We start from the raw sequence: 14,822 nt of genomic DNA, 5'->3' as shown, positions 1-14,822 counted from the left end.
CTAGGACAATCTCATACCACAGTTAGTAATGACAACAATTTGGGGAAAATCCATATTTAGTGATGGTTCAGTATGAGAATATAAGGACTAGAAAATCTGACTTGAATCATAATCACCCCAATCTTGTCCTTATCTGTATACATCTACCTCCTCTTTAATCCTGCCAATAAGAGTCCAGCTTTGGTATGGCCATCGCTTGCTTCCCCAGCCTCTGATACAGTCCTTCATCTTGTAGCTCATTGCTTATCTCCTTTCTTCTGTCTCAACATCCTTGATGTGACTACTGGGTAATCTGATCTCTCTGACATGGCCTTGGGACCATTTCTCAGAGACTTCCCCCATGGGCAACACTTCCAACACTTCCAGATCCATTCCCAGGAGCCAGTCTTGGAGGACCAAATGGGTGATGAGAATGACCAAGTGTTAGGTTCAGAGACAATGGATGAACTCTTCTGTAATCTAAAGACATCTTACCTGGCCTGTCCTAGGCCTAATGAGATTCTGCTTCCCCTCTGTTGTATCAGCTTTCTTTGTATACTTTATGAGGTACAATAACGTAGCAAATAAAGTCAATAAGAGTCATGGGGCTCAAAAATGAGACCATCTTTTGAGGTTTTTTTTAGCCTTTGGATATTTGGAAACGGATGTGGAATTCACGGTAATAGTCATTCCAGATTCTTATGCAGCTTGCCACCGGTGTTGTACAGAGTTGGAGAACTGATCTAACCTCAACTACTATTTCAGTGTCCTTCTCACAAAAGGATTAGCAGGGAATATATGAACCTAAAAGTTTATCCAGACCTCTCTTCACTGTTGAGTTAACAATAAAAGAAGGGCATTGTGTCTTTGTGGCAAATGCCTTCACATTGCTAATTTTCAGAGCATTAGGAAGCTCAAATCGATATTACCTGGATTGTAGTTAGGTAGCTTAGAAACTCCAGGCCAGGTATCCTCTGTAGGGACTCCCAACACCTATATAAAGCCAAAGAAAGAGAAAGAAAGATGAGGCGGGAGACATGAAGTCCAGATTGGGAGGAATAGGGAAGAATTGATTATATACATCACATCATGCTAGCTGGTACACTCAAGACAGGAACTTGAGTGTTTCCTACATTTGCAGTTTCATGGGCAAAACTGCAGTGTATTCTTAAAGTCCTGTGATGGTTAACTTTATGTGCCAACTTGACTGGGAATAGGGATGCCCAGATAGCTAGTAAAATATTATTTTGGAGTGTGTCTGTGGGGATGTTTCTGGAAGAGATTAGTATTTGAATTGGTGGACTGAGTAGAGAGATATGCCCTCTCAGTGTGGGCGGGCATTGCCCAATTGACTGAGGGCCCACATAGGACCAAAAAGTGGAAGAAGGGAAGATTCCCTCTTTCTTTCTTCTTGAGCTGGGACATCCATCTTCTCCTGCCCCCAGACATTGGACCTGCTGGTTCTCTGGCCTTCAGACTCTGGGACTTACACCAGCATCCCCTCAGGTCTCAGGCCTTCGGCCTCAGACTGAATTACACTGCCAGCTTTCCTGGTGCTCTGGCTTGCAGACAGCAGATCTCAGCCTCCATAATCACACGAGCCAGTTCCCATAATAAATCTCCTCTTATGTATCTCTGTACCTCCTACTGAGGTTTCTCCAGAGGTTTCTCCAGAGGACCCAAATACAGGTCCTGAGCCTGTGTTGTCACTAACTCACTTGTTCCTCTGAGGCAGGTCATACAGCCTTGCTTAAAGTCATAGTCTCATCACTAAATCTCTGTGGCATGGTCAACATATAACAGGGTGCTATTTTGGGAGTCGGGGATATAAAGAGGCAGGAGTGACTGTCCCTTTGCCCTACATTAGATGAAATATATACACACACACATACACACACACATTGACAAAAGAACATAGCCTGAGTTATGCCTCAGTGTGAGGATTCAGCTGTTCCCCAATGCGTTCAAATTAAAAAGGATTAGGATTACTGACCTTTAGACAGTGGAATGTTAGCTAAAAATGATCCCAAACCTAACTCTAGTCCTTCCTACCAAATTCATTTTATCTTGTTTTCTTGGTGGCCTGGCAGCTTGGAATATGGTATTTGGTTTTTAACTGGTGGATTGGAAAAGTAACATCACTTGAAAAAGAGCTCACCTAGGCTGTGGCATACCGAATTGAACCTCCAGTTTGTAATTAATACGAGAATGAAAGTCTTTTGGAGTACAAAGTCAAAACACTTTAGATTTGGGATGGTGCTTTTACCTTGAGTTCTTTTGTAGGTATTGTTTTACCATTCTTTTACTCTAACCATAAAAGCCCAATGTCAGTTCTATCTGGGAACTAGAATAACACTGTTTTTGTGAAATATTAGTGAAATGCTAGAGCTTTCACTACACCCCTAGACAGTCTAACTCCTTTTAGAAGCATATCTCAACATAACTCTTTTAGAAGCATCTGTCATAGAAAGAATCTAATAAATCCAACTGCAAAATGGTGGATATCGATGCCAGTCCAGTTGTTAGGGCAGGAAGTCAATTGCCCAACAATGACTAATAATAATCAATGAAGAATCCAGAATCTTAACGTCTACCAGCTTGCTGACTAGGACTCTGACTGAGAGGTACATTATGTGGTGCCTGCTAAGATCGTCCGCAAACAAAAGACACCGAAGTGCTATTTTCTCTCATACAATAAAAAAAAAAAAATCATGCCACCCAGGAAAATCTTTCTTTGATCCATTCCCTAAACAAACTGCAAAGCTACTGAGGGGATTATAGGCTTTTCCTATCAACTACCCTGAGCCTGAGGGAACACTAAGAATCCTGGAATCCATTTTGAAAAACCAACTGGACTAATTCTTCTTTTGTGGGAGAGGGCCAGAGAATGGGAAGCTGATTCTTCTTTTTGAACCTACCATCTTCTGTATTTGCACAGATGTGCACGTAAACAAGTGATTCACATGCACCCATATGTCTTCGGGTGGCTGGCGAAGCACAATGAAAAGAAAGCAAAGGTAATGAAGAAAAAGCAACAAAGGAAATAAATAGCAACCACATCCATATTTCCTCTAAGGCGATAGTTACTAGAATTATTGGTTACTTTGTATTATGTTTAATTAAAGCCAACAAAATGGATACCAAACATGTTTGAATATTATACTGAAAACTTTAAGCTTGAGATTTTTAATGGTTAAATGAAAATCCAATATCCTTTATTTGGAATTTTGATGCTCAGTTTCTATTTGAAAGTTATTGAATTTGGTTTCACTTGAGAAAATTACCAAATCTCCCCTTCACTGTCTGGGAAACTGAAAACCAAAAATTGTTGATCTACTCCATCCCTGAAGGCTCTTAAAAGGCAGCTAGTGAGTGCTATGTTTGAAATCACAGTAGGCTGCACAGGGCTGTTTTCTGCCTTTGCTGGAATGGAAACTGAAGGCATTTTGATTAATGGATTTAAAGTCTGCATAGTTTATTTTATTCTGGTTTTAGAACAGCATCTGGGATTATTTGCTAAAAACACTTATTACAAGCATTAGATTTCTAAAAAATTGATCAGAAAGAGGTGACAGTTATTCAGATGAAAACACACATACACACAGGCATTTTAGAAAGATGGTAAAGTAAAGATTCAGGATTTCCCATTATGTCTTTATTCCTAAGAGTGAGCTCTCAGGATAAATGTAAAGAACAGTTGTGGTTAAAGTTTGGGAGAGTAGAATGGACCCATTTATTTCAAAGAGGCAATTCCTACATCAAATATCACGGAACTCAAAATAGCTTTCCTATTTTCATTTGTGTAGACCACGAATAATGAAATACTAATTCAGGATTTGTCTGTAATGTCGAAGTTTCTACTCTGCTTGAACTGTAGTCGTGTAAAAGATAACACACTGCTGAATGTGGTGACTTGCTCTCACTTTGTCCTCAGAGCTTGGAACTGTGGTTGTGTTAACAAAGCTGTGTCTCTGCCTCAAAGTTGTAAGGTAGTTCAAGAGAAGACAAATTTCCTCACCTACACACAAAACCCCCACTCCGGCCATATCTCCCAAGAAACCCCTTATCAGAGGCTCTTAGCATGAACGCTCCAGATGCCTGCTTGAAGTAAGCAAACTGGAAAGGGAGCGGGACCCCGGATAACAACAGTGTAGTTTAAAGCACTTGACAGACACTACAACACGGATGAACCTTTAAAATATAAGTGAAATAAGCCAGACGCAGAGGACAAATACTATAGGATTCCACAAATATGAGATACCCAGGATAGGTAAATGCATAGACAGAAAGCTGATGAGAGCTTAGCAGGGGCTGGAAGGAAGGAAGATGGGGAGTTCATGTTTACTGGGTACAGAACTTCTGCTTCAGGTGATGAAAAAGTTTTGGAACTGGATGGTGGTGATGGCTGCACAACGAGGTGAATGTGCTTAATGAATCATGTACTTAAAAATGGTGAGATGGTAGATTTTATGTATATTTTACCACAATGAAAAAAGTCACCCAAAAAAGCAAAATATACACATGACTATAGTCCGTGGCATATAAGCTACAAGAGACAAAAGAATGAAGTACATAATGGTAAAATGAAATAGGGGTGGGGACGCCTGGGTGACTCAGTCGGTTAAGCGTCTGCTCCTGGGATCGGGCTCCCTGCTCATTGGGGAGCCTGCTTCTCCCTCTCCGTCTGCCTGCTGCTCCCCCTGCTTGTGTTCTCTCTCTCTCTCTGACAAATAAATGAATAAAATATTTAAATGAGGTAGGGATAAATAGTGAGTCAAGAAAGGGAACCATACAGAAAGTACCTTCACACCTAAGAAGGTGGCTTTGGAAGAGCATGATAAATGGTATACTTCTCTCACACTAACACGGTAAGCCTTTGTTTTATCAGAGTTCTATGGAAATGTAGTGTCTCGCCTTCAGTTGACAAAGACCCAGGGCCAAATGTATGATAGAGTTAGAGCTGAGGGTGAGTGAGGCAGGGATGTGCTTAAGCTGTAATGGCAGAAATTGCCCTGGGAAGTTGGGAAAACCATAGCAGGGAGCAGGTGGATTCAGGGCTGCTACAGGACAACAGGTGGTTTCCTGACCGTGTCTTCATTCCCAAGGTGTTTATACCTGTGGCAAATACCACAGTTTCCACAGCCTTAATACACAGCATGAAATCTCGGCAGATGGACTACTTCATGGTCTCTAAAGTGAATTTGGTTCAAAGTTTGAAATGGAGGTATTTCTTCTTCCTCAGAGGAATTCTTCTCTTACCTCCCAGATCTTCTCCAGCTGTTCAAGGATGTTGGAAACCCCAGGAAACAAAGGTTGACCCTGGAACATTTCAATAAAGATGCAGCCTGCACCCCTAGCAAAGGAAACAGGAGTCAGCCTGACACGTTCAAGGAACCATGCATGCGAAACTGAACTACTAGTATTTCTCCTCCCAGTAAATATTTGGGGGAGTTAAATAGGGGCCACCTGCTATTAAAAGTCTTGGGAAAGAAAAAAGAAAAAAAAAAAGTAAGAACAGCCAGCCTCTTTTAGTTAAAGTGATATGCAACCAGTGTTGAGGAACACAGTAAAGATAGCAAACATTTCAGCTCATTCAAGTTCATTATCCATTTTATGAGAAGAAGCAAAAGTACTGAATCTCCAAATTGAATATTCTCTTTACGCTGTAAGTGGCACTGTTAGTATAAGTAACTATTAAGAAGAAAAACTCCTGCAAGTTAAACCATTACACAATCAGAATGTTTCTTTTACTGTTATTGAAAGGGCTATTATAAATTTAATTAGACAGATTACTGGATCACATATCACACTTGTACATGCAACAAATGAAACATTAAGTGAAATAAGTTGGTTTGGGTACTCCTGAAACTTTTTTACATTCAGCATTTGACTCAGACTCTTTGATGTCTGTTTTTATCCTTGGGATCATCCTCTATATCGGGAGTTTGATGATGCAGCATTTCTTAAAATAATCCACAAGAAAACTAAGAGTCATCGGTGCTGGGCTCCTAAGCTGACCTTGCCATTGCATAGAGTTAACCTACTTTTGACTCCTGCTTAAAGAATGTTACAAAACATGTCTGATTCACTCTCTCTCCACAACCGTTTGGTTCCTAGTTAAAAAAGAAGGAAACAAAAAGTCTCCTGTCTGCAAGACTTTCTTCCAAGTCACTGACGCCCATTCTGCAAGTTTTGATGCTAGCATTTGATGTTCACACAGGTGCAATGGTAGCTGCAGTCACAACAGCAGCCTGGCTGATGGCCTTGGTAAGATGCTACTGATTGTACGGTACGTCATGATTTAGCAGAGAGTGTGCATCTCAAAATAGATGAAATAGGGTGAAATACAAAATTTATTTCCTGTGTCGTCAAACTGGAGGGTAATTCCCGAGGGACAGTAAGGGGTAAGATTTATTTTGCTAAGAATACACATTTTTATTCATAGAAGTCTTTCGAGAGATAAAAATGGTCCAGGTGACTGATTACAGTGATTAGCCTCATGGTCCTATCCTTTGACTCCAAATTCTTTTCATTTATTACACATAATTTTGCAAACTCCCTTAATCATCTGGACATTTTCTTGTGTGGCATGATAAAGAAGGATAGTTAAGTAGAACATTTTATTATAGATGATCATATTATTAAAAATTTATTATCGAGTTCATTTTAAATATGGTCTTTAATATTATTCATATGTATTTATTACATATGATAACTTTTCATTTTTTCCATCGGATTCCTCTCCCACTCCCCCTGCTTGTGTTCCCTCTCTCGCTGGCTGTCTCTCTTTCTGTCAAATAAATAAATAAAATCTTTAAAAAAAAAAGAATCTGGCGAATAGTATCTTGAGGTGAATTTTTAGAATTATTGCCATTTTAAAGCTCCTCATTAGCTTGTATTTTAAAATCCATTTTTTTTGTTTCTTGTCTTTAAAGCAACAGATATAAAAGGTATGAGTTAGGGGCGCCTGGGTGGCACAGCGGTTAAGCGTCTGCCTTCGGCTCAGGGCGTGATCCCGGCGTTGTGGGATCGAGCCCCACATCAGGCTCCTCTGCTATGAGCCTGCTTCTTCCTCTCCCGCTCCCCCTGCTTGTGTTCCCTCTCTCGCTGGCTGTCTCTATCTCTGTTGAATAAATAAATAAAATCTTTAAAAAAAAAAAAAGGTATGAGTTAAACTATATATGGAGGAAAATAAAAGTAATAGAAAGTGGTCAGATGGTTAAAAACCATCCTGATTGCTGGTCAATTATGAGATAAGCCAACTAGGAAACTGAATTGGTNTGAGTTAAACTATATATGGAGGAAAATAAAAGTAATAGAAAATGGTGATGGTTAAAAACCATCCTGATTGCTGGTCAATTATGAGATAAGCCAACTAGGAAACTGAATTGGTGAATGCCATCAAATGGTCTCCGCCCACTGCCCCTGAAGCTTTCTATTTGTGCTTGAAAGGTCTCAAACCACTTCATTTTGAAATGAAAAAATGTGTGTGTGTGTGTGTATAAAACATATAAAACATATATGTAATTGTATATTAACTGCTATGAAATAGAAATGGAAATGTACTGGTTTTTGAAGATTTGAGCCAACCTTCCATCCAGTACCCTAACGCCTACCAGAAACGCCAGGAGCTCACAAGCCACTAGAAGGCCTGATGGTATTTTAAACAAGGTTCAAAACCAAGGTCATTGTCGGGTTTAAATCTGCAATCAACTTTTTTCCTCTCTTCAAAAGGTTTTCATTGCTTGGGAAAAACTTGTAGCTTTTTCATACTAGTGGCTACAGGAAACCAAGACTTCTTAGCAACTTCTTAGTGTCCTTTGTCTTCTACTCCACTAGGACAGTGTACAAAATTATGTAAAATATTGGAGAAAGCTGGACATTCAGGCCATTATGGAAGTAGCACAAGACGTTTGTGTTACAGAATAATATGCTAATATTTGGTTGAAATTCTCCATTTGCATTTGTATGGTTGGTGCCTTAGCGGCATTTTCTTGAGTCTTTTTTTTAAGTTTCACTTAGGCGTAGATTAAAACCTTTCTCACCTAACAAATACAGAGTCTAATGTTACTTGTTTATACTTTTAATATTTAATATACATATGTATATATATATATAGAGAGAGAGAGAGAGAGAGAGTGTGTGTGTGTGTGTCTGGACACTTGCAAGACAAACAAAATTCCTAAATCAATTATATTTCAGTACCTGGAATATCCATAAGTACCATAAATATCAATGCATTGGTAAGAAAATAAATCAGTGCATTTTAAGTTTGAAAAACAAAAGATGCTTTCTAGGTGTAACCATTGTTCTTTAAAAACTATACAATTCCTCTTTTGATTTTTTCATTTGTTCTTCAGAGCTACTGTATTTTTTAATTTGCTTTGTAAACAAGTTGAGCGGCTATTGTCTATTTTGTCCACCCCCAGCCTAGCCTTAAACAAACATTTAAAATATTCCAGATAGGAAACCAGCTCTTATTTCCTTTCACTCCTCTGTTTTGTTCTTAAATCATCCTGTGGCTCTTCTTACCTCTTCTTCTTACCCTTCCTATCTTTAGGCTTCTCAGAGGATTTCTGCTCTGTGGAGATACCCTTGGGGCAGCCCATATAGATAAAGGGAACTTCCTATCAGGGTAAAAAGACCCGATGGTGTCCACCAGTGAATCGTTCCAGAAAGGAGAGATGCATTGCTCCAACCGTGGCTGTTCAGTCAGGTTAGAGGAAACAGCTTATATGTTTTCTGCTTTTTCTGGCTTTCTTCCTAATCTTTTCTCTATTCTGAGCATGAACAAATTCTTCCATAAGAGAGGAAAAAATTCTTCAAATTCCTGAGGCAACCTCTGGGGAAATCAACCATCGGGAGTTTTAGGTTTTTCAGAGGTGTGAGGAACATACAAAAATGTTGTTGGGAGAAATGAATCAGTATTTCATTTTTCAACGTTGAAATTAATTCAGAACAACATAACATATGACAGGGACATGACATTTCCATTTGCTTTTCCCTGGGCCACTCTTTATATTTGGAAGTTTGCAGCAGGAAATCTGCAGTCTCTTGGGCAGGAACAACTTTTCATAGTCCCAAAACCAGCAGCTGCCTGAAGTCAGTTTTGAAGAGTACACTTTGTGTGCCAAAATAAATCCTTCTTTTAAAGCCAGTTTACCCCAACACGGATGAACCTTGAAAACGTTATGCTAAGTGAAATAAACCAGACACAGAAGGAAAATATTGTATGCTTGCAATTATATGAAGTACCTAGAAGAGTTAGATTCATGAAGACAGAAAGTATAATAGTGGTTCGCAGGCGCTGGGGGAAGGGATTAATAGGGAGTTTTTGTTTAATGGGTACAGAGTTTTAGTTTGGGATGATGAAAAGTTTTGGAGATGGATAATGGTGATGATTATACCACAATGTGAATGTACTTAATGCCACCAGATTGTACATTTTAAAATGATTAAAGTGGGGGTGCCTGGGTGGCTCAGTTAGTTAAGCGTCTGACTCTTGATTTTGGCTCAGGTCATGATCTCAGGGTTGTGGGACTGAGCCCTGCATTGGTCTCTTTGCTCAGTGGGGAGTCTGCTTGAGGATTGTCTACCTCGCCCCCTCCCCTCACTCATACTCTGTCTCTCTAAAATAAATAAATCTTAAAAAAATAAAATGGTTAGAATGGTAAATTTTATGTTATGTGTATTTTAACACAGTGCAAAAAAGTAAAACAAAAGCAAAATGGTATACTTATCCTAAAACATTGAGTTTTCTCAATGAAGTTGCTAATAGAATCTTTTAAGATCTGAAAAGATGGCAGAAAGAAAGAAGGAATGATGATGGGAGATGAGAGAGCATTGGTGTTAAGTGCAGGGAATAACCAGTATGTCCTACTTGTATATTTCCATAATTTAACTGATTGCTCTGGGCTCCCACTGACACTGGTGCCACCGGGGCTCACTGTGAATGAGAGGCTCTGGCACTCTATGGTATCATTAGTTTCTTAAAGACAAAGGCTCTAATGCCCACCCATGGTCATCTGCCTCCCAAAATGCACTCAGTTTGGGGCACCTTGATGCCTCAGTTGGTTAAGTGTCTGACTCGATTTCCGTTCAGGTCATGATCTCAGGGTCATGAGATCGAGCCCATCATTGGGCTCCATGCTGGGCATGGAGTCTGCTTAAGATCCTCTCTCTCCCTCTCCCTTTGCTCCCCCCCAATCAATCAATCAATTAATCAATCAAATGCACTCAGTTTGTACCCTGTGGGGTTTTGTGGCCTAGCACAATAGGATTTTCCCTCTTTCCTTCTTTTGTCAATTGGAAATCTTCTCCCTACTCACTTTCCCTTTTACCACTCTGAAAAGAAAAAAAAAAATGGGGGAAGAGGAATCGTAATGTACACACTCAATATCAAACAATTATGTAGAGAGTGACCAAATAACAGTAAACTCAATGAAAGATGTCTATTGCTCTATTTTTACATTACTTTTTGAGTTTTAGTGGGAAAACAATAATAATAATGGAATGAATAAGAGTAATGGCAATAATTTTAACTTACAATTGAATTTCTATTTTATGTTATCATTATTCATGGTTAAATTCATGAAACAATTACCAATGAAATAACATTTTGTATATGTAAGGGCTATGTAGCTTAAGACAGACTTAAAGAACTGGTAGATGAGCTGAAGAAATTATCCAGAATGTAGCACAGAAAGTTAAGCAGGCAGGAAATATGAGAGAGAAGATGAGAGCTGTGGATAATAAACATGGTCTGATAATCTTTCATTGGAGCTCCAGAAAGAGAGACAGGAATAGAGGCAACATTCAAAGAGGAAATGACCAACTAAAGACATGACTCATAACTGGAGGAAGCACATTATATACCACACCAGACACCTTAAAGTGTCTTAATAATAAACTAAAAAAAAAATCTTTAAAACATCTACCTAAAATGAGAGATTACCTCCAAAAATAAGACAATAAGGCTCAAAGCAGACTTCACAACAGTGACAGCAGAAGACAAAGCAGGGGGATGATATCTTCAAAGTTCTAAGAAAAAAATAAGCATCAATCTTGAATTACATCCCCAGCAAGTCTACCTTTCAACAAGGAAAGTTTAAAACACAGAAACAGAGTTTGCCACTGATAGGCCTATGCTAAAGAATATTCTAAAAGATTTACTTCAAAAGAAAGGAAAATTATTCCAAACGTTAAGATTTTAAAGTGCACAGTTTTAAACAGTTTCAAATTTTTAAATAGTTTTAAACATTTTTAAATTTGTGCTTAATGAAAACAGCTTTAAGTATATAAAGCAAAAAATGAATGGAATTATGACCAATCAACAATGTAGTGAACATTTCAACACACCTTTGATTGATCGGTTAAACAGACAACAATGATATAAAGAAGATTTGGATAACACAATTAACCTTGAATTTTTGAATATATGTAAAAACCTGTCCCCAACAATTCAGGAATCTGTATTCTTCTCAAACACATGTGAAATATTTGCAAACACCGATCACATGCTAGGTCAGTGCTTCTCATGCTATCTTTGGCGGAACACCAGCTTTTTCTCAATTTTGGTGGTACCTTTTAATATTTAAATAATTTCAAACTTAAAGAAAAGTTGTAAGCACAGTAGAGAGAACTCTCTTCAAACAGATTCACCAATTTCCAATGTTTTGCCTCTTTCATTTCTTCCTCTTTTTTCTAAAGCACCAGAGAGTAAGTTGCAGATCATAATTCTTCACCCCATCTATGTAACTTTGTATTTTCTAAGAACAAAAGTATTCTCTTACATAACAACAGTGCAATTATCAAAATCAGGAAATTTAACATTGATCCAATATCACACTCTGATCCACAGTCCCTTTTTAAATTTTACCTTTTGTCCCAGTACTGTACTGTCTGTCCGTTTCCCCCAGGATCAAATCTAGGACCATGCATTGCATTTGTTGGCATATCGCTTTAGTTTCTTTATTCTGGAATAATTCCTCATTCTTTGCCTTTTAAAACCTTGACCCAGTAGGGGATCAAAATATGCCAGCCCAAAATATGCCACTCTGGTAGTTAAAAAAAAAAAAAAGATTATTTTGAGCTGAAGGCAATTGAGAAACATCAAACATATGATGAGCTTTCTGCCTCCCCTTATCTGCCTGAAGGTTGGGCATAAACTCCCCTTGTGAGGATGTCCATCCCACAATTTACTGCCCCTAAAGAGTCCAGAAATCCCGTTCTTTTGTCTTATCACTTTCCTACAAATTTATCACCCTTTGTCAGAATAGTATAAAACCCTCCAAGCCTAGCTGGTTCCTTGGGGGTCTTCTCTTCTTTCTATAAAGCCCCTTCCCCATGTCACAGAAAACTTTTAACATCAAATAAAATTTATATGCTTTTCTCTCGTTAATCTGTTGTCAGCTTGCAGGCTCATCCACAGACTCTAAGAGGACAGAGGGAAATTTTCCCTCCCCTACAGCCCTTTAAAAGTGGACAGGCCAGTTATGTTGCAGAATGTCCCTCAAAGAGAGTTAGTTTATCTGATAAGTTTGGGATTTTTTTGCAGGAAAACCACATAAGTGATCTTGTACCCTTCTCAGTGCCTCATATTAGGAAGCACCCTGTGTCGGTCAGTCCCATTATTAATAATATTAACTCTAATCAGTTGGTGAAGGTGGTGTTGGCCAAGTTTCTCTACTATAAAGTTACTATTTTTTTTCCCCTTTGTAATCGGTAAGTAATTTGTGGAGAGGTACTTTGAGACTACATACATTTTTTATCCCTCATCAGACTTTCTGCTCTAATTTAGCATTGTTAATTCTTGTTCAAAGCAATCACTACTATGCTGCAAAACAGTGGTTTTCTAAGTCCATCGTTTCTTCTCCAGTTACTAGTTGGCATGCTTCTGTTAAGGGGGTACTTCCTTTCTTATACAGCTAGTTAGCGAACCTAACTATGGACTTATGCATTCTTAATTTATTCAGTGGGTTATAATCCATGACCCCATTATTTGCTTTGATTATGAGTCAAATTGTACTCAATTGTACTCAAATTGCACATCTTAGACCAGTGGTTTTTCTTCAGGTCGCTTCCCCTGTCCTTTTGATATATTCCTATCATTTTTTGACCATTTTATAAAAATATGTTCTGGCCCACCAAGATGTTTCTGGCTCATCTTCTACTTTCCGTGCGCCAGCCTTAGAATTGGCCATTTCTTCAAAATGTCTGAGTTCTTTTTAGTGAAAAATGGTATCAGGAAATCACAATCTGAGTGGGAGACCAACACTTATATAAAATACAAAATTTAATTTCTTGAGACATAACGCACTGCTGGTGTATAAACTGTTACAACTACTTTGGAAAGCAACTCAGCACTATTTCAGGCAGTTGAACATTCATATACCCTGTGACACTGCAAATCCACTAAGTAAGTATTCGAGAGAACTCCTTAAATATGAGCACCAAGTATATTTATTACAGCAAAAGCAAACAAAACAAAAAAACCAAGCTAACTAATTGAAATGTCCATCAACAGGGAATAAAGCATAGCTACCTAGGTCAACATGAATGATCTTAGAAACATCTTGAGTAGACAAAAGCAGGCCCAGAAGGCTAAAAACAATATAATACCATTTTTACAAAAATTCAGAAGCAGGTAAAACAAAAGAATATCTTTAGAACACATAAAAATGTAAAAATATGACTTTTAGAAGAGGTAAAGGAATGACAATAAGAAAAAAATTCAGGTTCGAAGCCAGTCTGGGGGAGGGGCAGGTTGTTGGGAGAGGATCACTCGGAAGTATGACCGAGCGTTCTAGTTGTTACACTGGGTAGTGGATTCACGAAGTTCACTTATCACATTTCTTAATCTATATCAGGTTCCTCAATCTTGACACTGTTGACATCTGGGTCTGGATAAATCTTCATGCTGGGAGCTGTCCTGTGCATTATAGGGGCACCCCAGCCTCTACCCACTAGATGCCAGGAGCACACCTCATCCAGCTGTGACAATAAGAAATGTCTCTAGACATTGCCAAATGTCCCCAGGGAGCAAAATTGGCCCTGATTGAGAATCACTGACGTATATATATGGTATACATTTTTTCATGTGTGTGTCTTGTTTTGTGCGTGGAGCCCAGTACGGGGCTGGAACTCACAACGGTGAGATCAAGACCTGAGCTGAGATCAAGAGTTGGACACCTAGCTGACTGAGCCACCCAGGCACCCCTATATGGTCTATTTTTTGAATGTTTTAAATGTTCCATAATAAAACAAAGTTTGAAAGTGATGAGTTGAAGTTTCACTCTGCCTGTGAAGCACAACTAGGAAGGAATCATTAAGCGCTGAGGAGGCAGAGCCTGCCGCCGGCCTTTGAAGTGACAGTGCAGAGCCATGAGAGTTGACAGTTTCAGGAGGATTTTGACTAGCTGGTGATATTTCTAGAAATGGTACTGGGTATTGGGAAATCAATGACTCCAGATACACTGGAGGGATATTTCTGCAACCTTTCTCAATTCTTTGGGAACTCCAAAAGCTTAGTTTAGCCTTTTAGAACACTATTTAATTTTTAAAAAATCTATTATTGATTTTTTTAGGAAACAAGGCCTTTTGTTTATAAAAGACCTTCTAAGGAATTGAAGGATGTCCATGTATTTTGTTACCTTTGATGGGGTGGCTATGATTGCAAAGTCACCACATACTTCACTGTGGCCCCCGGATAACTGGAGCATTTCTAGAAATAAGATCTGATAACATAAAATTGCTGCTTAGGATGATGAGTGATCCCACACTCACTACAGCACCCCATTAATCCAAGAACCTCCCCAATGATGTGGTTCTACTTGGAAACACTT

The 14,822-nt window shown here is 38.8% G+C and overlaps 1 protein-coding gene across 1 annotated transcript in view; it reads right to left on the bottom strand.

Annotated features, from left to right (window-relative positions):
* The window catches only part of CDK15 (cyclin dependent kinase 15), a 74,599-nt gene that overhangs the window by 33,187 nt on the left and 26,590 nt on the right, over positions 1 to 14,822 (bottom strand). Inside the window, exons 9-10 of the mRNA XM_002919131.3 lie at positions 5,239 to 5,332; positions 909 to 972 (exon numbers count right to left, since the gene is read on the bottom strand). Coding sequence (XP_002919177.1) covers positions 909 to 972; positions 5,239 to 5,332 — 158 coding nt within the window. The remainder of the gene's footprint in view (positions 1 to 908; positions 973 to 5,238; positions 5,333 to 14,822) is intronic.

This window comes from Ailuropoda melanoleuca, chromosome 2 (assembly GCF_002007445.2).
Source record: "Ailuropoda melanoleuca isolate Jingjing chromosome 2, ASM200744v2, whole genome shotgun sequence".
In the NCBI taxonomy this organism is placed as follows: domain Eukaryota; kingdom Metazoa; phylum Chordata; class Mammalia; order Carnivora; family Ursidae; genus Ailuropoda; species Ailuropoda melanoleuca.
Note: the sequence above shows the minus strand (reverse complement) of the source record. Positions and strands in the feature narration are given on the sequence as shown.